The sequence below is a fragment of the Accipiter gentilis genome, chromosome 29 (genome assembly GCF_929443795.1).
Source record: "Accipiter gentilis chromosome 29, bAccGen1.1, whole genome shotgun sequence".
Lineage (NCBI taxonomy): Eukaryota > Metazoa > Chordata > Aves > Accipitriformes > Accipitridae > Astur > Astur gentilis.
Window position 1 is genome coordinate 884,227 of NC_064908.1, and position 22,535 is coordinate 906,761.

The window sequence follows — 22,535 nt, forward strand, 5'->3', positions numbered from 1 at the left end:
CACGGGCAGAATCATCCCTGCAGCAACGTCAGTGAAATTGAGACAAAAATCAGCCCGCTGAGCATCGCCTGAACTGTTCCTCTGCGGTTCGGCTAAATGAAAGAGTATGCCTTTTTAATGCAACGTGTAATTAGAGAGTGTAAGTCACAGCCAAAAGATTTTATTGAGCCAGAGAATTAGACAGTTGCATGAGTAATGAGAGCGGCTGCTGTCGCACGAGCCAGTTGGGATCGGAATGGCCGGGGCAGAGCCCCCAGCCCCTCCGCCTCAGAGCCGGTCGGCAAGAGAAGCGCTCCCAAAGCCTCCCTTCGCTGCTGAATGAGAAGATCCTTTGCTGAGATTAAAATGAATTTATTATTTCACAGTCTGGTATTTACATCACATCTGAAGCAGGTATTACATACCCCGTTACAAAAATGTCTAAATAACGAGTCCCGCGGGTGGCAGCTGGAGCACGGAGGCAGGCGGCTGCACGCACACCAGCGTCCCCGGGCAGCGCGCCACGCTGCCGGCCCCTGCGCCGGCTCCAGCTCCCGGCCCCTCCCGAGCCGGTGCGTCCCCCCGCACGGATCACGGAGCGGGACTGGGGTGCCCGGGGAGGTGCTGGCCCTGCTCCCGGCAGCGATGCTCTTGCTCAGGCCGTGTGCCACCAGTCCCACCCGTGCAGCAGCCCGTGTCCCCAGCCCTGCCGATGTCGGGACCACAGGGCTCTCGTCCTCTCCCCCTCGAGCTGCCGCACCAGGGGAAACGGTGCGTCCTGGAGAAGGTCACGAACTCGGGGCCAGGAGATGGTACATTTTTCTTTATTTTGAATTAATGCAGTGAAGCCTGGCTCGGTCTGGGTCTCTGGCTGGGCATCTGCACGGTGTCAGGCACGCCAGACCTGCAAACAGAAGAGGGCTTCCCCAACGCGTTACTCTGAAATTCGATTGCAAACACAAGCAGTAACTTGGTGCCTGGGACTTGCACGGTAGAGAACAGATATTAAACTCGCAGCCTGATTAATGCAGTTACTGAGGAAGGAGAAACCAGCAGCATGCTCCATGGAGACATTTCACCATCTCCAGAGGCCGACGGGGTGTCGGGCACCCCTGGCCATGCCGACGCATTTGCCACACGTGGTCACAGCAGCCAGGTCACAGGGCAGGGAAAGCACAACGCTCCAGGGGTCGGAGCAGCCCCCGGGTGACACAGGATCAGGCCGGAGCTCAGCGCCTGCTCCTGGGAACCCACAGGGCCAGGAGCCGTGAGCCCAACGGGGGAGGGTTTTACAAAACCATTGACTTCCCAATTCCTGACAGCGACCCTGATTCAACATCTTGGGAGATGGGGAAAGGTGACTCACAGCAATGATTTCAGCTATTTCAGAATAAAGCCCATTTTGGGGGGCCGCTGTCCGTCTGTCTCTGTACTGTCAACAGCTCTTACACGATTGGAGTATTTTATTTAAGAGGACAGGAAAATGAGCCCGTTTCTTGGTCAGTGGGTGTGTCCACAGGGGAGGAGGGGACCGTGGAGCGACAGGAGTCTCCCAGCTGCGCCGGGGTCCCATACTTGCAGCCTCTGGGGAAGCCAGGGCTCAGCAGACGCTCTGATCCGGTACCTGGCACGGTCCCGCCAGCGCGCGCAGGACGGCAGCCCCGGAGCATCCCGCCTCCGCGGGGACCTCCCGGCCGGGCCGTGTCCTGCTGCTCCCGGCTCTGCGGAGCACCGGGGGCCCGCGCCGAGGCTGGTCAGCCGCCGCCGAGTTGCACGGAGGCTATCGTGTGACCTGCGGGCAGAAGAGAAGAGTGGGGCAGGCGCCTGCTAATGGCAACAGTCCATTTGTTGGCAGCAGGCGAGTTACCCCACACATCCCGCTGATTCCCCCATCTGCGAATTGTCAGCGAACAGCCTCGGGAGGTGCAAATACGATTGGCTCTTTGCATTCATTTAATGGGGTGGTCGTTCCAAATTTCAGCTTATGGATTGTTTGTGAACCCTGTGCTCTGGCTACAGCTTCCACTGGGGGTCTGTCTGCAGAGGGGACTGGGAGGGGCAAATCCGGCCCCTCGGCACAGTTCCTAATGGGCACCCAAAGTCACCAAAAGTTCTTCTGAAAACATAGGTCTGCGTTTCCAAAACGCCACCTCCCTAAGGGAGGGCAAGGGACCCAAAAGGGGTGCTAGGAGGATGGCCATGGAGGTCGAGGCTGCTGGACGAGGGAGGAGAGCAGAAGCCCTGGGGTCCTGCAGATGGGAACAGTCCCCAGTGAGAGCCCAGGGCAGCAAAGCCAGAGCAGGAGCTTTGGGCTAAGTTAGCAGCTGGGGGAAAATTAACAAACAACATTAAGATGGGAAAAAGTCAATGAGCTAAATGTAGTGCTGCAGTTAGTGGTCAGTGATGGATGCCCAGGGCCAGAGGAACCTTCTTGGATGTCCATAAAAACACTTGACCATGAAAGTGCCTTCCGTGCACAAAAATAATAGCAATAATGAAAAAAATCCCAACATCACTTAATACGATAATTTTATGGCAGGGGATGTGGGGTGAGAAAAACTAAAGCATAAGGAATAATTACACTCAACAGTATGAACAATGATTACAAAATTATGCAACTGATTAACCATGGCATATATGTAATTACTAATGAGTTTGATAAAATTTTAATTATACCTTGTTCTTTGGGGCATTCAGCAAGCCATGAAAATAATAATCATGTAGCACTCTGTCACAGATGATTGCCTCACACGGGGGAGTGGTGATGGATTCAGGGCTGCACCACTGGGCTGGGACAAGCAACCTCCTGCCCCAGAGCAGTGGGGAGATGCTGGGGAGCAGCCAGGACAGCCCAGCAGCCCCGGGCTGGTACGGCAACATCCCCAACACGCCTGCTCGTGGGCTGAGCCACGCAACGCCCTCCTCACTGAGCCTCCCCGCAGGAATTACCGATCAGCAAAGCCGTGGGACCCACTCAGGGTTTGCGCCACCCCCACCGGCCCCTCCAGCACCGGTGACAACAGCCCAGCCCAGACCCTCTGCTCTGCTTCGGTGCATCCGTAACAAAGGGTGCGTGCCCTGGAGAAGCCAGAGCTCTCCCCTTCCCCTGCAGACTCTTCGGGGACACTTTCCCGGGTTTTGCTTGCCCCGGGCTGGAGAAAGCGCAGCCAGGCTTCCCTCGCCAGCACCCTGCCAGGGGACATACCTTGGTCGTCTTCACTTTGTTGCCGCTACTGCAGCTCCAGCCCGAGAGGTCGGGCAGCACCTTGCACTCCTCCCCGTCGAGGCACGGCTCCATCTGGCACCACCACTTCTGCAGCACGATGGAGGCTGGGGGAGAGGAGGGCGTCAGCGGCCGGGCTGCGGCACGGGGTGCGGAGGGTGCCAGCCCTGCCTGCCTTCGGGCGGTGGCAGGAGGCGCAGCCCCTCTCTCCAGCACAGCCCACGTTTGCAGAGACCCTGCCGAGGACCTGCTCGTCACCCGCCTGGCCTAGCTCCGAACCGGTTTTCTCTCGCTACCCCAGGTAAAAAGCCTAAGGACAGCCCTGTCCTCGCTCCCCGCGAGAGCAGGGAGAACACTGTTGTTCAATAAGCTACTTCGGGCTCTGCTTACGGAGGCAAAGGGACTGTCTACTACCGCTCTACTCTGTTAGGCTCTTGTAATTTATGCCTCCAACACGGGTAACCAGAGTGGGCTCCCCTATATTTGGGAACGACGACACACACAAGCTGTTTGGGACAACGAAAGCCTTCCCTGAGAATTCATCCTGGTATTTCTTGGTGTTGCACACAAACACACTCACAGGATACTGGCTGTCAAACAAATCAATACCGCGCTGGCAGAGGCTGCAGCTGCTCCTGCCGGCTCTTCGGTGATGCCACATGATGTCATTCGATAAAATATACATGGTTTGAGCTTTGCTTAGTGCTCCTCGCAGGTGATGGTGCTGCACGGCTGGAGTCACGTCCCTGCCTCTGGCTGCAGCAGCGCGGTGGGCAGAAGTGCAGGGATCGACGCTGTGGCGCCTGGCCCCAGCGCAGCGACGCACCGGAGGAGCTCAAACCGCTGCAGCACCATAACCCACCCACAGCACACAGGCCAGGGCTGCACAGAGGCGGGTAACGCAGCCACAGCAAGAGAGAGTGTCCCCAAAATGCCCCCTCTCCCCCTCTGCTCTGCTGCAGGAGCCCCTGGGCAGGTCTCCTCTGCTAATCCTGGGGCACAGAAACCCCACGCCAGCCTGACCGACCGGGAAGACAGTTGGGGGTTGCACAGGACCTGGCTTGCAGCTGCGGGATACTCACCATCCACGCAGGAGGGAGCTGCCCGTGTCGTCCCTGCCACCTGCCCGGGGAAGCAGGAGCATTTCACCGTCTGGGAGCGCTCCTCAATCTTGTTCTTATTGCAGCACCTGTGAGCTGCAATGACTTCACACGTGCCAGGCTCTACGTGCACTGCGGGAGGAGAAACAGCCACCGTCAGGCAGGGCTGTGCCCCGGAGCCCCCAGGCCACCTCCCGCTCACCGCCCCTGGGCAGCGCTGCCGGTGTGTGCCGGGACCCAGGCACCGGGGCACGGGGACCCTGGCGCGGGCAGCGCTGTCCCGGCCTCTGGCAATCGCCCCAGGGCTGCTGATGACATACAGGTGGCTTGTCCCAGCATCAACCCACCCATGAGGGGAAGCGCCGGTCCTGCTCCAGACCTCCTGCCTCTGAGCTCTTACTCCTAACAGCCTTCACACGCGTCCTATCCAGCAAAATTAATAGCCTCTTGCCACGGCCAAGCCAAGAGCTTTACTGAAACGAATGCGCACATTAATTAATTGCAACTGATAATGAGATGCACACTTAGCTATAAGAGTGGATGGCGCATCGTGCTGCCTTTGGCTTCAAAGAGAGTACCACCACCTCCGACCCCAGCTAAAACCAATGTTCCCGTCTTGCCATCACGCACCATCCTCTGGCTGGAGGAAGGGGGAGCAGGATGGCATTCCCACCCTGCGGTGACACAGAAATGTCACGGTGTCCATCAGAAATCCGGGCTGCTCTGCTGCTCCCCCTCCCAACGCCATTAAAATATTAAGGAAGAAAGAAAACTAATGTATTGGCTTATCACCTCTGGGATCCGGGTATAGAAGCTAGTTAGCATCACAAATCAATGACTTTCACTGGGTAATGGCCCACACAAGCACAATGCAAATTAGCCAAACAGGGCTGGATAGATTTCATTCCCGTGACCTAAGAGGGGGTGATCCCTGCAGGTCCTGTTTAATGAGCACTGAAGAAGCGAGCGCAGAGCCATGCACTGAGCCATCCCCTGGGTCACCAGGAACAGGCTTTTATTTCTGCAGCGAGCAGGAGCCAGGCTGTGAGGAGGACAGGGAAGCCGTGTTTCTGCAGCGTGCCATCCCAAAACACGTGCAGACGAGCACGCATCAGGCCGTCAGACCCGGCTGCTCCGCATCCTCAGCTCAGGACCGTGCACTTGGCCCCCTCCCTCCGCACCCCCGGGGCACGGGCAGGTGCCCTCAGCAGCCACGGGAGGAAAGGCTCGGTAACGGCTGCAAGCAGGACACGCAGGGCTGCAGGGAGCAGAGTGCCGTGCTGCTGCTGGTGGAGGTACCCGTGAGCACAAGCCCACGCTCAGCCCTTTCCCAGCACACGTGGCTCTGGCAGTCGTTCCGACCCAACCTGCACTTGCCAGCTTGCCCTCGCCATCCTGCCCGTACAGCCTCAGCTCCCAGCTCTGCTTCGCCCCCCCAGCCACTGCCAGGAGGGTCCTGCTGAGGGTCCCAGGGCCCCATCCACCCCCATCCCCGCAAAGCGAGGCAACCGGCCCAGGGACCTCGTGCCGCAGGTTCGTGCCGGTGTCCCCTGCCCAGCTCTGCGGGAACCGCCACGCGAAGGGGAGCGGGGACGGCTGACCTGCATCACGGCGAGCGCTCCGGTGTGTCCCCGGGGAGAGGCAGCACGTACCCACGCTCACCAGCAAACACCGCCTGCCTTCCAGGAGTTTTTGGAAAGCAGCCACTTCACCTTCTCAAATGAAAACTCAGGGAAACGGGATCTCTCCCCAGGCACTGGGGGAAATCCCTCTGCCTTGCAGCCACATTTTCACATTTCTGCCGGGAAATGCTGATGCAAGTGCAACTTCCCAGCTTGCGCTGGCTGGGCACAGCTGCGCCAGGTTTCAGCCGAAGCAGCTCTTGCCTCTCTCCTGTTCCCACCGTGGGCAAACACCGGCCGGGAGATGAAAGGACAGGACACGAGAAGCCACCCTAGGACCTGCTCTCCAGAAATGCCACCAGCCCGGGGCCAGGGCAGAGAGACACTCGCGGCTGTGCAGAAAGGCCACACCTTAACGTGAACATGGGCAGCGACAACACTGCTTGTCCCTGGCAGCCTGTTCCATCGAGGAGCCACACACCCTTGTGCGCTGCACCCGCCGGCACATGGGCAGGATGGGCCATGCAATTGCCGTGGCTTTAATTTGGCTTTATTTATTGTTATTTCATGGTAATTTTCTTTTAATGGACCATCACTTTCACTTCTGCCCATAATAATTACACAATTACCTACCCTGGAAGTATTTTGTAATAGCATCTCTGTCCATAAATTTTATCGTCCCTTTTAAATGCCATCATAATTCAGCTTTAATGATAATTTCCATTCTTATTGTATGCAGAAACAGTGAAAAAAAGCTTTGGTGGAAGTGAGAAGGAAAGCAACTCATTACAGAACAAACGTGACTGTTTTGCCCTGTTTTTACAGTTAATGGGATTTTTTCAAATAATCTGAGGAATAAGCAGAGGTCCTTGGCTTTGGTGGACAGAACCCACATTCCCACCACGCTCTGGTCCAGGACCTCGACTCACCCACCCTGCAGACCCCAACACAGCCCCCCCCCCCCGACAGGGGATTTTATACCCTCCAACTTCAGCACTCGCACACAGCTGTGGTTTTGACTTGTTTTTATGAAAGCCTCCCTGCAAAGCTTCATTAGCAGAGCTCTGCCCAGGAGGAAGGGCCAGACGACCCCTCTGCTCCCTCTCACTTCTGCTCTCCGGCTTCTCATTTTCAGCTAATTTAAAAAGGTTCAGCTGAGGGAAAGCCAGGCAGAACTGAGAAATCGCTCATTACAGCCATGCAATAAGAGTTTGCTAACATGCCAAAGCCCTTTTAATTTGCTCAAAAAGGTGCAGCACAGAGATAAAAGAAAAATTTGCCTCTCCTCCACCTTACTGCAGCTGGCTGAGCACGGCAGCACCGTGGTGCTGGTACCACAGTGCCGGACCCACAGCCTCGGAGCCTGTCCTGCCCTGGCAAGAGCCCTGGGCACCCGCTGCGTCCCTGCTGGTCACACCAAGGAACCCCGGCCGTGCCGGCAGACCGCGGCTGTACAGACACAAGAAGGTGCTCCCACCAGGACAGACGGACATGGTCCATCTCCAGCTTGCGCCTTGCCCCCAGCTGTCCGGGCACGCCAGGCAGGGAAGGCAGAACCCATGGCAGACAAGAGATGCTCTCGCTAAGATGCTGCTTTGTGCTCCAGCCCTGCCGGACCCAGCCCGGGGCTGCGATGAGCTGAGCCGTACCGGGGGTGCAGGTCTGCTGTTGTGCGGGGAGTGCAGAGGGCAGCTGCGAGCCTCAGAAGAGAGAAGTTCAGAAAGCCTTTGTTTTCCCTCAAAAGCATACAGCTTTCCTTTGAGCCAGTCGGAGCCCAGGCAGCTGCTGCCAGCGGGGTCAGGCAGCAAACGGCAGTGCCAGGAGCAGCTGCCCCTGCCCGGGAAGGGCCGCGTACCAGGAGCACCGTGTGCGGGGGCAGACACCCCACCGCCCGCAGCCAGGAGCTCCAGCCCGCCGCCTGCTTCTGCCGCAGGGTTCAAACCATGAACAGCTCCAAGACAAACTGACGCACCACAGAGCTCGGGCAGGCTCCTGGCACAGCCCCCCAACCCCCGCGGGGGCACGCACAGCCCTGCAGCAAGGGCTGTCCTGAGGGCAGAGCTGGGGGAGCAGCACGCACCCACGGGACCGAGCCCTCTCTTGGGCCGTGAAATACTTGCATCTGCCTTAAGGTCTTGTGACCATCCGATATCCTGCCCTGGGACACAACCAGACTGGAAACTTGGCCCAGGCACTTCTCTCCAGGGCAGACGCCCCAGGCGCCAGCCCCGGCCTGAGGCACGGCAGCAGGGCACGGTGGACCCCCTACCCAAATGATTGCTCCCCACAGAGCTGCAGGCTGCGTTGGAGCAGGAGGGACAGCACCACAGGGAGCAGGGCAAGGGCCACCACACCTGGTGTAAAGCACCTCAGGTCCCTACACACCAGATTCACCCGCTTTCCTGCCCCTCAGCCGCAGGCAGCATGGGACCATACTAGACCCGAGTGCCACGGATGCCGACATCCGAACGAGCTCAGGAGTTCGGGGGATTCTAAGTGGATGCAAATAAACCTCTCCACATCAGACACGGTGATTCCCAGGATGTCAGCAGGAGACTTTGCTGTTTCCTCGTTGTAGAGGAGATGAGCAGCCCTGTGCTGAGGGATGCTGGCAGGAGAGCGGTGCCAAGGGGCTGCCCGGCCGCTGCTAAGCAGCTCCCTGCCATGCCAGGCTTTCATGTCACACGCCTGGGAAGAGTGAGCAGACCCCAAGCCAGATCGCAGGGAGAGCGATCAGCTCCTCCAGAGCTCCCTGCAGCTGCTTCTCCTTTTGCTGAGCAGCAGGAAACTTCGAACCAGATAGGACTGAAAATGCAAACCAGATGGATGGTGCGTTTAACACCGAGAGCAGGAAACCCCCAGAGAGCCTGGGATAAGTTCCAGAGCTTCTGGCACGCTTCTCCCTCCCATTTATCTGGTATTTCCCCACTGGAACTCTTTTTTTAAAAAAAATCTTATCTCGTGGAACCATAAAAGCATTGTAAGACCACAAGGCTTTTGAATCCTGCATGCAAAAATAAAATAAAACCTCTGTCCTGCGCTGGCTGACCTTTAAGTGAGTGGCAGAGCATGGGTTTTTATGGCATAACCTGAAATGACATATTTTTTGTGTCTCAGGGAGGCGTGGGCACAGCTCCACATGTTCAGTGTAAAATGTGGCTCTGCTTGCTGGTGGAGAGTTGTAAAATGCGGAGAAGTTGAACGCCTGTAACTGCCAGGCAATGCCTGAACCCTCTGCATCAAACCCTCTTCCTCCTGGGCACTGAAACGCCATTAAAGGGGTCCGGGCGTCCTGAGGAGGGCTGAGCAGCGCAGCAGAGAGAGGCAGGACCTGGGAGGGAGGCGGAGGGTCCGGTCCATGGCAGGGAGTGGGGCTGCGGGCTCGGTGGGCTCTGCTCAGAGGGCGGCACGGCCCCGGGGGCACTGGGGAACGAGTGGCTCGTGGGCAGACCTGGGCAGCCAGCGGCGTGAGTGATATGTACTCCGTGCCCTGCAACAACTCTACTACTAATATTCACTAAATAATTAAAGTCTTAAAATCACTACTGCCTTAGATGCATGTATTATTTAAGAGGGTTTTGGAGAGAAGCAGGCTTGTTTTTATTGCTCATTATCACTGCACGTCAGTTGGGATTTTTTACTGTCTTGTCACCTCAAGACTCTACATCATGCTCTGTCCCCTTCGTTGCATGTGCGAGTGTGCGCACATCCATGAACCGCTCGTGCAAATCCCATCACTACATACGCGCAAGCAGAAAACCAAATGCCTGGACTGTGTCACGAACAGCTGAAATTGTTTGGCCATCGTGCAGCAGATGAACCGGTATGGGCACCCTGCGACTAGGGGATAGAGCTCCCAACACGCAACCTGCCTTCCCCCGTGGCGCCGAGCGGTGCTTCCCACGCACCCCACGCAGCTCCTGCCTCATCTAGAGAGGGTGGATTAGAAAAAGACTCCATCTTGATGTAAAGGCTGCACACAACGGAGGAACCAACACCTCCCCAAGCGAGAGGGAATCTTGCAGAAGCATCTCACGAATAAACGCTATAGGGCTGCTGCCTACAACCCGAGCAGTGACGCGCTGACCGGTAAATCTCTCTTACAAGATAATCAGAAATTGGTGCTCTGCTCTCCACTCACTCAGAGAACCTCATTTCCCGAAAGCAAATCCCAGCTGCCTAAATGCCTTTGCTTCTGCTCTGGGTTGAGTGATGAATGTGAACAAAGGCAAAGATGGCACTTTGATTATCAGCATTAGAGGGGTTTATCTGGAGATGCTGGGGCCACCTTTGCGGGAGCTGTATCCAGACAAGCAAGCCTTGTTCATCACGTAGAACTCACCACGTTATATGGGGGATTAAATTGCTGGTGAATCATTCTTCACTGAGGAGTCTCCTATTCAATTTCCAAATGACTTAATCTCTGCACTTGATTCATGTGGCTATTTAAATCCAACCACATACCCCAGGAAGCACCGCTCTACTTGGACACATCAGCATTCCCCATGTGCTGGTGAGCACAAGTGGTTAGAACTTATTTCCACAGCCAGATGTTTGCAGTGTGGTGTTTCCTTGGACAGCTAACAGAGGGTCTGCACGTGGGCTCTCTGTTCAAGAAATTCAGAAGTTTGAGGGCTCCGAAACCTTGTGGCCCCATTGTCACAATTAGAGATCTTCCTCTGCTATTGCTCATTTTTAGGTGCCAACGCCTGGTTTTGACTGTGAATAAACGCAACGCTCTAAACAGCTGAAAGCTCTGGACGTCCCTGTCCTTTTATGCACACAATCCACCAGCATCTCTGACTGTGAGGGCCGCAGGCAGGCATCAGCAGTACAGCTATCGCCATTCCCCCCTCCAGTTCTACTCCACATGCAGAAATGTAACTGTGGCCTTCCTAGGACAAAAACGTCTTTGCAACTGAGAACGCAACGTTACGTTATTATTTATTAACGTAATAAATTACATTATTATTTATTACGCTTTATGTTTCAAACATAACCTTTATCAAAAACTGTCCCAAATGAAGCAAAAGCACAGGGCAGACAACAGGAAAATAAAGCCCACGAAGTCAGCAAGCAGACGAAGAACTCCTGGTTTGAGCCCATGGAAACCCAGCCCAGGAGAGGAGGCAGCCGCCAGCGCAGCCACACCAAATACTTACAGTGCCAGGACACCAGGACGTGCAGAGAGAAACCGTGTTAATACAGACACAGAGTGGGGTCAAACTTTTAAGTATTTGCTCCTGGTATGCCCTCTTTGCTGTGGATTAGAATTTGCTTGAATAAAAAGTACAAGATTCGGTCCACTGTGGATAAGTCTGTGTGAGCGAAAAATCCCCAGCTCTCTGCCTGCGAGCACATGAATTCATGAGCCTGTCTCCTCACGTATGGAGCGAGATTTATACATAATTCACACCCCACGAGTACACTTGGGCGTTTGCACTTTAAACCTGGGTGAGTCGCTGCTTTATTAATGCCAGGTCTGACTCTTCCAAAAGCAGCAGCTCCTCTGCAAACCGGGCAGGTTGGGTGAGCGCCCGGCTGCGGGCACTGCCCCAGCCTGTACCCTGGGGAGTCCTGAGCTGGTCCCAAAAAGTCATTCCAGAAACAACTAAGGAGTTTTACCTTCTCATGCACCTGCTACAGGTTAGAAAGAGGGTAAGGCAGGTAACTGCTGACTAGCTGGTTGAGGGAGCCACTCTGGAAGATACGTTTTGGTTTTAAGCAACGAGGATCGGGATTATAGGATTAGAACTGCTTTAACTGTCAGGCAAAATGACAGAAATAGGACAGGGTTAGGTGTGGGGTCAGGCAAGAGCACGAACAATTTCAAATTAACCCTTAAATACCTTCTTTTCCAAACACAGACACAAGAGGCAGACAGCACATGCCCCAGGACTGCTCCGTACTCCAAGCGCTCGGCTCTGGGGCACAAGTCTGCCAGCACACCAGGAACGTCAGCTCCCACCCACCCACGCCATCCTCTCACCATGCACCGAGGAGAGGAACCCCCAGCCCTGGACCACCAGATCCCCCCTCCAGAGTGGCCCATCGGGCTCCTGCACCAGGCAGGATGGGCACAAAGGGCTGAGCACAGCTTCTCAGCTGCTTCTCTTCTCAAGACACAAACTTCAGCCATGCATTCATGTAACCCCCTCCAAAAATCAAGCTGATTGCACAAAACAGCTTTCCAACATACATGCACAGAGGAGGATCTCGAAGCCACCGCTGGGAATAACAAATTAACACCCCAGAGCCAAGGCTACGCTTTCCAGCAAGACTTTCAGTTCTACATCAGTTTACACTTGTTCCACGTTTCAAGATGATCTTTACAACCAGAGGGCTGAAAATTTGTGTTTCTAATGAAAGCCCGAAGTGGAGAGCGTCCATCGCATAACAAGTGTGGTTTGTGATGCTCATTGCAACTTAGATGGAAAGAATTACCTCAGTAATAACCTGAATACATAGATGTGTCTCAGATTTTGCTACAAACAAAGAAATTTGCTTTTCAGCTCCTCAGACCAGCTAGGCTCACCAAGCAACAGTTTTTAAACGTCCCATATTAAGTATTTACAAGTTATAACTCCATGGAACAGCTTTACTGCTATATGGTTCCAGGTTCCTGCCTGTCTCCGAGAAGCAGCCCAGGGAGTTTCCTGCACACGTGGACACTCGAAATGCAAATCCCGCAGCCATCACAGCAGCACCAGAGAGAAAATGTCGGTGCCTTTTGGCATCCACTTGCTGGATTTTGCCCCGCACCTTCAGCATGCTCATCCTCACTGCCCGGACCCCAAGGTCTCCTGGGCCGTCGGCCTCTGGTCCCCAGAGAAACACCCACCCACCCCCACAGCCAGTGTGTGCCACAACCAGAGACCACCTGCACTCGTCCTCCCACCCAGGAACAAGGGACGGACCCTCACCAAACATCTTGGCCCCACGTAACCCCCAGCCTGGGCATCCCATGGAGACCCCAAGGTACCACCGGTGTCACGGGGGCCCCGGGCAATTGCACAGGAGCATGATGCCCATAGCGAGGATGGCGGTTCCCCTACCTGAATGGCTTCTGTGATGGGTGGAGGCCAGCGTCAGTCTTCCCCACAGCGTGGTAAGGCAAAGAGTGAGCACGAAAACCCATTTGCTCAGGCTTTGTATGTCTCTCTCACTCATTCTACCAAAAACAAGAAGAGACACATGGAGGAAGAGGGGCTGAGGAGGGTTGGGAGGTGCAGCCCCCACTCACCGACGCTGCTGCACACAGCGGACGGCCCCTGAACACGCACGGCCACGGGGACCGGGGTGGCCTGGCTGCGGGGACGCGGCCCTGGAAGGCAGGGCATGCACCCGGGATTCATCCACAGCCCTTGGACGGGCTTGGACTTCAGCAGCCAGGCCATCGCAGCAGGACCGAAAGAAATCACACCAGCAGTAGCACAGATGAAAGACAGTTACCTTTTACTGGGGATTCACACTAACACCTGCGCATCTGCCAACCTCGGGTAGGTCAGGTCTTTGCAAGGGGCAGACATCAGTGCATCTGAAAGGAGAAAGAGAAATATGGGTAGCAATACCTGCTGTAAGTACCCGGGGAGCGCGAACCGCTGCGTGGCCGGGGAGCAGCTGGTCCCACATCGGCACACTTGCGCACACGCCTGCCCGTGGCACGCAGCAAAACCCCCCTGGGGACTCAGCCCGTAACCCTGCTCACCCCCTTTTAACAACAGCGGGACTCCATCCCCTTCAGAGGAGTTGCTCCTGATTTTTACTGCCGAGCGTGCAAAATCAGGCCCGTTATAGTACGTTATTAACGCAGATCAGAAATACTAAATACAGACCCCGGGTGTGTGGGAAGAGCCAGAGTAAATCAGCAGTGAGTCATTCCAGGTATCGCCTTTTCCGTGTGCAGTTACGCGCTGTCATCGCCCTCGTGTCACCGAGGTCCCTTGCGGTGACGCCCAAGGTTTGGCTCTCAAGGGCTGTGCGCTTGCAAACCACTCACTGACAGACGGACAGACCGACCACACCGGCTGTCCCAGGGCCCAGCGCCACACGGAGAGCCAAGGAACGGGGCAGCCGATGCCCGGGCAGACACACACAGCCCGCGACAGTGCCAGGACCCGCACCCCGCTGTCCCAGTGTGATGCCTTCTTCTGGGGCTGCTTCTCCTCTCAGCACAGCCGCAAAGTTCATAAAACCACACAGACAGACACGAAACTGCGTCCGCTACCTTTGAACGCACCTGGTCCCCCAGTAACCTCTCTCGGCCCCTCCACGCACACCAGGGCACCGCGCTGGCACCCCCTCCCACGCCACACGGGACGCGCTGGGAGGGAGGTTTTACATCATCTGGAGCCCTTAAGGAAAAATTTAAATCCCCAACGACTTGGTATTTTACTGCCGACTGCTTTAAATATGTTCTCTGTACCATTTATCAGCCACAGCCCTGCAGGTGGAAACGGCTCTGGGGCTCTGCCGGCAGCAGCATGAGCGATAACAGCTGCGACGACGACTTCTCCGCTCGGCATCCGCCAAGTGAAGTGACAGCCTCCCGGCCTCGGTTATCGCCTGCTGAGATCTAACCGGGTCCAGGGCAAATAACCATGTCCCCCATAAAACTTCAGTGCCGGATCATAATTTATTAACGAGAGGCCAGGAAGACAAGTGGCAATGACGCCGAGGCTCGGGAGCACTGCCAGGAGCAGGCAGCGGGTGCCTGGGCTGCCCCTGCCTCCTGCAAGGCTCTCGCCCGCGCTCCCCTCCCCGGTGAGCTTTGCCGCATGGGGCCCCGCTGCCCGCACCCACCAGGGCCGACGCTGGCAGCACAGGATTCCGGCTGGGCGCTGGACAAACCCGGGCTGCTGGGAGAAGAAATCTTTAATTTTCAACCATCTTCTAAATTTCTGTCTGCTCTAGACCAGGCTGAGACAGTAAAACAGACTCATATAATGAAGTGCCAGAGCAGACAACGACATTTTTAATCGAACCAAAGTGTTTTGAGGTGGTAAAAGGGCGTTTCTTGTTTTGAAGCATTTCAAAATGAATTGTTCCGTTTTAAACTGACATTTCAGAATGAAAAATGTTTCATTCCAAAATGCTGATTGAAAATTATATTTTCCATTTTGATTCTCCCAGCTTGGGGGGGGGGGGGGGGGGGGGGGGAATCAGAAAATGTCACCAAAAACGTTGACATTTGCCCAGAAAAAAACAGAAAGGTATCTGACAAAACCACCTATTTTATGCTAGAAAAGAATTTAAAGGTAAGAAAATACTCCTAATTAACACTGTGGGATAGTCAGCTTGGCAAGGAGCAGACTGAAGTGTGGTTGGCGAGGGCGCAGACACACAGGCATCCTGCTCTCCTTCCTGGCCCCGTCCCTGCCCACCGGGTGACAAGGGACTGATCCTGCTCCAGCACAGCCCTCCTGCAGGCTACCCCCCGTGCTGTGGGGACTGGAGGGGCTGTGCAGACCTGCACCGCTGCCCAGGGCCGAGGCAGCCCCGAGCCCCCCCAAGCCACCGCATCACCAGGACGAACTCATATGGCTTAACGTGCAAGAAAACCATCGCTCCTTGAAGTTGGCATGAGTTGATGCAACAAGACTGCGCTGACTCCCTCGTGTATTTAGGCAATCTCTGGCGCTGCGGCAGGGCTGTCGGCAGAATCTGCTTTGCAAGAGGCTTCCTTGGGCAGGGGGGTTCGCACAACAGCCTGTACTGTCAGAGTCCCTTCCGAGATGCAACAGCCCATCATGTAAATATTGATGCCAGCTTAAAACGCGTACTATTTCCTCAATGAAAAAGTAAACAGCTCTCTCAGAGCTGCTCAGCCCTTCACGTAAATCCAGGGTCAGTGCGTGCAAAAGCGCTCAGCACTGCGGCCAGCCGGGAGCGGGGTGCGGTGCCCTTGCACACCTGGTGCCCTTGCACACCTGCGTACGCACGCACCCACCCCTGCCCACGCTGGGCCGGGGGAGCCAGGGAGGAGCCGTGCCCCAGCTGGGCTGGGACACGTGCCAGAGCACTCATCTGTCCTGCTCCACCGAGGGCCACATCTGGCAGCCCAGATGTGAGGACAGCAGACACAGTGCTGCCACCAGGCTCTGCATTTCTTGTGGCAGTGAGCCCCCGACGCCAACGCACATCCCACGCAGCTTCCAGCAGAGCAGCCGGGTCCCCGCGGGAGCTCAGCCCGCACCGAGAGTCCCTGGCCTCCCGGCTGCTGCTCCGGCTGCCCCTCCACGCGGGGCGCGCAGGGAGCACAGCTGAGCTCCCAGGCACGAGCACCGAGCCGCACAGCACGCAACAGAGCCCCTCTGGGGGAGCCTGGCCCCAGGTCCTGCCCACGGGACCCTCCAGGCCACGTGAGGTCTGCAGCAGACATCCCTGAATCACTTGGCTGGACCAAAGAGCAAGCGCACCGCTGGCCACCTCCATCCCGCACAGGACAGGGACACACTCCCAGTGCAAACTATATTTAGCTCAGAAAGGCAGAGTTGTTTGCTATAGCCACGGAAGCATAAATAAATCACAGAGTTATCAATAATGCAGCCCGCACTGTCCACACTGCACTCAAAAGGGAAGCCACCGCGCCAAGCGGCAGGAGCCGAGCTGGCAGCCAGGGAGAGCACGCAGGGTTCAGAGGAGCACGAGGCTGAGAGGTGCCATGCCTGCAGCGGCCATGGGAGCGATGCTTCCCCCAGAGCCATGCCGGCACCAGCACTCAGCACTCCCACTCATGCACAAACTCCCATTAGAAAACACCGCTTTGCAGAAATTGCTATTTTGACAGTTATCAACCTCCGTCGTCATGAGACTCCAACTACAAAATGTTTGGTCTGACTTGAAATTTTTCAGCCTGGAATGTCATTTTGAAATGAAGAGCGGTGTTCTGGCATGTCAAAGCACTCAATTTTGATTGAAAATATCAGTATTCTCTCTTCTGTTATGTTCTGCTTGGAATTCTGTGGAATTTTTCATTAGTATTTTTTGTTAGCTGCTTTCTGCCTTTTGGGTCTGAGCTGGGACATGAAGTAACTGCAAAGTGCCCAAATCTCTCTGAAGATAAATCTCAGTTGTAGCCAGCACAGCAAGAGATGACTGTTCCTCTGCATGGGCCCACATGGCCCAGGCCATCACCCGCACCGGAGCCGCATTGAGGTTCCCCCAGCACATGGGCACACCAGGAGCACCTCTGCGCGGCCCTCCCAGACGCCAGCCACTCTGCCACTCGCAGGAGCTAGACACTTTTCCCCCTTCTTCATTAAAGCCACACGTGCAACTGCGACCCTCCAGCCAGGCCTGCTCCGTGCGCAGCTCAGCTGGCACTCAGCCCAGTGCCCCACAGTGCTAATGAGGGACTCTCTGTCATTCCAAATTATACTCCAAGTCCTGCTGGTCTGGAGCACTGTTTGCAATGGTTCATGTGAGCCGGATAATTACAGTTAGCAGAATTCCACCCAGAAAAGAAACAGAGTGGTGGGGGAGGCTGGCACATTAGCTGGTTTTCTGTGCCGAGCCACACAAGCCCTCCCTGCTGCAGCTCTAACACTGTCAACCTTTGTGCACACCTGGCCCTACAGTTCTGCCAGTTTTCTGAACGCTATTTTCATACTCCCGCTGCTTCAGCACTTCTTGGAACTTGGGCACCTTTGTTTGATGCAAGAAGAGGTGCAGGCTTTGGCCCAACAGAGCACAACCCCGGGGTCCACAGTGCCGGGCGGACCTGTACCTCAGCCGCGGAGCAGGGAGGAAACCTGGCCAGAGCCCAGCAGGCACAGAAACCTTCCCGTGATGTTGGAGAGGTTACGCTGCCCGTTGGAAGGGGTGATTTTATTTTAACACTTTCCTGAAGCAAAAAGTCAGACCGTCTTAGCAAATGCCCCACTGTGCAGGGCCGCAGGACAGGCTGCGCACCCAGCCCCATGACTACCCTGCACATCCCTGCGGTGCCGCGTGGCTACCTGGCAAACCTCATGACAGCAGTGGCCAAGCCAGCCCGTTTCGTACAAGAGGGAGGGCTGGACCCCAGACCACTGTGCCTGCTCGGTGCCCAAAGGTGCTGCCCAGAGGGAAGGTGTCCTTCCCTCGCCCCAAAGCACAGCTCCATGGGCTGCACAACAGGTGACGGCAGCAGCACAGAGAGGCTGCCGAGTCTCCCGAGAAGCTGACGCCTCCTCAAAAGATCCTGACAAGCAAGGAGACACCTCCAGAGTCCCCCGGGAAGGCACGGCACAGGCTCTGGTACCGCTCTGCCTCCAGCAGCCAAGGAGAGGGCAAAAGCAGCAGCGCAGGCTTGACAGAGGGCATCTCCCTTCTCCCCCAAGGCTGGAAAATCAGCTGAGCGCTGGATCCTCCGCCGCGGGCAGGCGAGGAAACGCTCAGACATGCACAGGCTGTGAGGTTTGGGCCCAGGACCTCTGAGACACTCTGCTGCTGCCCATCCTGGGAACAAGCTGCAAGGTTGGGGGTCCCTGGGGAGGCTGGTCAGCAAGATGCTGCCATCCTCTGAGCACAGACCGACAACAGCAGCAACCTCCCCAGCTTCGGGTTCATCAGTGCAGGCCAGCAGACCGGCTAAATCCTAGCTTCCTCCGCAGCACTGAGGACGCTTAATTACAGGCAAAGCTGGGAAGTCAGAGCTACTGCGGCTGCAGAGCTGGGGGCAGCGCCTGGAAGGCTGGCATACCCACTTGGACCTGCACTGACGGGAGCTTCACGCAGCATCTCCTGTACCGTCCCACACGCTGTACTGCCCTGACACTGCACTGCTCCTCCCCAAAGGGAAACCCCACCGCAGGGGAGTCTGGCCCAAGCCCCAGAGCTCCAGGTTGAGCCACGTCCTTTTGCACACTTCATTTGAGCTCTTACTCGGGGTGCACTTACAACAGTCCGGCCCCACAGATGTGCTAGGGACGGCAGCATGAGGCATGTGCCCTCTGACCAGGCAAAGAGGTGGCAGGGGAGCACAGAGAAATGCAGAGGACTCTTTTCCCCAGGTGTGCTCTCTCATCCTCTCCTCTACACTGATTTATTTCCAGCTCCTTGCTCATTCCTCCAGCGTCTGCAGCATTTCCTTCCCAGCCAAGGTGAGCGGGAGAGTTTTTAACTCTAATTCCACCTAAGCACGGGCCTGTTTCTGCTCCCTCACTCGGTGAATCCCACTGCCCCGCTGCCATTTTGAAGGTCAGCTCTGCTGACAGCTCAAACCTCAGACTCGTCCAGCGCCAGGAACCTCTCTCTGGCAGAGCGTGGCCACTCATCAGGGGTGTTGAAACCCAAGGTCGACAGGAGCTCAGTCAGTCTTGTCATGGGAGGAAAGCAGACAACTTGACAGCTCAAGTTGTTTCCCCAGGAGATACAACATCATCTCACCTGTGCAGGCTCTTCGCTGGGGTGTGGGTGCCCCAGCACAGACGAGCGCTCCCAGGGCAAGGGCACCTGCACACCTAATGGCCCCCCGAGCCTCGCACTGCATCAAAAGGGACGGCTAACCGGCAGGAGGAGGGGACTCCCGCTCCCTGCCCAACACCCCGGTATGGATCCGCTCCTGCCTGTCTCCAGAATGAGGCCGGTACACCTGACGCTCTCCTCCGGACCGCTGAGCCTCCCCTCGCAGGTGAGGGGGCCCCAGCCCGTGCGAGCTGCTCCCCGTCCCGCGCCCCTCCAGCCACCCCACGGGGCCAGCGCCCCTGCCCGGCTCCAGCCTGGCGTCGACCAGAAGCAAGCCCGCCCGGGCTGAAGGAGTTACGGCAAAGAGGAACGAAGCAGAGGAAGACTCAAGCCCACATCCCGCCCCGTCCTGCCTGAGGCCTGGGCTGCAGCGGACAGCTTGCACCAGAGGCAGGCAGCGGCTGGTCTCCATTTCCCCTGCCAGGGTGAAGGAGCATTTTTGGCTGCAGTAACCTCGGATCCCTCCAGCAGCGCTTTACCTCCCAAAACGGCAAGCGGCCGCGCGGGGCTGGCAGACTCGTTTCACCGGGGGTAAACCGCAGCCCCGGCCAGAGCGCAGCCCCGCAGCAGCACCCCGCCAGCCCCGGGGGCCAGACCCAGGCCCCGCTGGGTCGAGCCCCCCCTCCGCGGGCACTGCCCCCCCGCCGCAGGGCGGGCAGGGGCCGGAGCTGACCGCTTCTGCTGGAGTCACCCGGGACCGAGCACAGGGCAGGGGCCGGCGCGGAGAAACTTACTGCGAAGACCGGCCCGACCCCCCCCCCCTCCCCCCCGGGCCGCCGAGGGGCCAGCGCAGGGCGGGGGGCTCGGGGAGCCTCGCACCGCCCCGGGGGCGACACGGGACCGAGACACGCCGCCCCGAGCGGCGACCGGGCCGGGCCGGTAAGGGCTCCGCTGCGGAGCCCCGGGCCGGCGCCCCCCGGTGCCGCCGCTGCCCGCGGGCACGCCGAGCACCGGCGGCTCCCCCCCTCCGCCCCGGCTCCCCGGCCGGTAACGGCGCTGCCCCCGCCGGGGCTCAGCATCCGCCCCCCCCCCCCCCCCCGCACCGCCCCCGGGGACCGGCACCGGGCGGGGGCGCGGGAGCCCGACGGCGCCGCCGCCGCCGCGCCGAACCTCGGGCACCGGGGCCGGCCCGGGGGTCCCGTCGCGCCCCGCCCGCCCCAAAACTTTCCGTCCGGGCCGCACGTACCTGCCGGTGCCGTCCGCGCGGGCCGGGGCCGCCGCTGCCCATGGCCGCCGTCCGCCCGCTCCGCCGGGTCAGCGCCGCGTCCGCGGGCCGCTGCGGCCGGGGGCCGCTGGCATCGCCGGGCGGCGGCGGCGCCGGCAACGCTCGGCTCGGCTCGGTGCGGGGCTGGGCTGGGCGGGGGCGGCGGGCGCGGAGCCGAACGGCCCCGGTACCGGCGCGAAGGGGCGCAGCGCCGCCTGCCGCCCCGGGACAGGCACCGACGATCCCGGGCTGGCGCCCGGCTCCGCACCAACCCACCCCACCGCCGATCCCTGCTGGAAGGACGCTGCCCCGCCCCAATTAGCCCCGGCGCTCATTAACGTAGCCAGTAGGGAGGACCGGTCTCAACTAATCTACCTCACCCACCCCCCCAAAAAAAAAAAGAAAAGAAAAAAGGCGCCACATCCCCGGCGAGCAACGAGCGGCACGGTAGGGTGCGGGCACGGACGGACAGACAGACTGCCGGCCCCGCTCCCGCGGCGCTCTCCTCCAAGCGGGAGCCTGGCTTCAGCCTCAACCCACCAAAACTCGCAGCTTTCCTGCAGCCAAGAACTGCTGAAACACCGGTGCCGACCCGGACGCCGACACCGGCCTGGGACGGTTGTTGCCCCAGAGCAGCTCTAGGGCGGCCCAGCGAACCCCTCCGGGCCACCCCCGGACACCTGCCCGCGCTGCTGCGACAACTGGCAGCAACGGGCTGTAAAATGCCAACAAACAGCAAAAGCGAGGGCTGAATTTTCACAACAATTGCAGCCAGGAGTTAGTTCCACAGCCTCAGGACAGCTGAGACGGAGGCTGGAATTACATATAACTCATTTTCTTTGCTTTACTCAAAACTGTTTGCCTATCAATGAACACCTTTGTTTTTTGAAGACAGCTCACGGTTTACTCCGGGACCTTTCAAGCCAGCGCTCAGCTGGAGGCACTGAATGATTTCCAAGACCAATCTGACTTACAGGTCAACGGCAGCTGTTCGGACAAACCACATGTGGGCAGTTTGCAAATCTCCCAGCCATTTTCTTTCCGTGAGATCACTGAAGCCTTCGTGCATCCCCTCTCCCCACCCGGGCACCAGCCCTTGGACAGGGCTCTGCTGTCCCAGCAAATTGCCACGTTCGGGCCGTCCTCACCAGCCGCCCACTGGCCCCTGAGCTGTACAAGCCCAATAGCCCCCGACTGCAGCTGGAGCAGCAGCTGGCCCTCTGCACACCCAGGGACGTCTCGGGCCACCACCAAGCCGTGCCCCTCGCTGCCGCCCAGCCCCTCGCCTATGGCTTTGGTGCGCACCGGGTCTCAGCCTGTCCTGCTTCCCAGAGCCCTGGCTCCGGCTCCTCCAGCGCTCCGTGCCTCTGATGAGCCTCATCGTCTGACCTGTTTTCCTTCCTCTGATCCAAGCGGGTTTCTGCAGCCACTTAGAGCAAACCACAGCCTCTCAGCGCCTCGCATCAGATGTTTCCATTTTTTCCCTAGGAAACGATGCAGGGCAGAGCCAAGTCCCCCCGCTGGGGAAGGTTCCTCTCCCCTTCGCGTACCCACAGCAGAAGCCCAGCCTTGTCCCTCTTTAATCTTGGTTTGATTTATAACACCTCTAGTTCAAATCAGTAAAACCAATTAGTGCTGGTGGAAGCAGAGAGCAGGCACAGCCACCATGGGCAGGGAGGCAGAGGCAGTGCCCGGCCCCAGGCAGCCTCCCCTGAGGCCAGGCCCTCCCAGCACAGCCATCCCAGTTCCTCGGGCTGGAGGGGAGATGCCCCGAGGTGACCCGCCAGCTCCTGGGGAACCGGAGACTTTGGACTCTTCTCTGGGGGAGGAGTCACCCCAAAATGCACATAGGGAGCCAGGGGAAAGCACCCCAGCTTTAAGAGGCCCCCTGATAAGAATAGGTTTCTTCGCTATTTTACCTGAGGGAAATAAGTTCTTTTTCCCCCTTTAGAGTCAAA

General features: G+C 57.8%; 1 protein-coding gene across 1 annotated transcript; it reads right to left on the reverse strand.

Moving 5' to 3' along the window:
• Positions 1 to 181: 181 nt before the first annotated feature.
• TAFA3 (TAFA chemokine like family member 3) lies at positions 182 to 20,810 on the reverse strand. Its single transcript, XM_049833188.1, has 6 exons — positions 20,560 to 20,810; positions 13,377 to 13,461; positions 12,980 to 13,095; positions 4,285 to 4,434; positions 3,185 to 3,309; positions 182 to 1,771 (listed from the first exon to the last, which is right to left on the reverse strand). The coding sequence occupies exons 3-6, from the start codon at positions 13,092 to 13,094 to the stop codon at positions 1,760 to 1,762; spliced, it is 402 nt and encodes a 133-aa protein (XP_049689145.1). The 5' UTR covers position 13,095; positions 13,377 to 13,461; positions 20,560 to 20,810; the 3' UTR covers positions 182 to 1,759.
• Between the last annotated feature and the right edge of the window lie 1,725 nt (positions 20,811 to 22,535).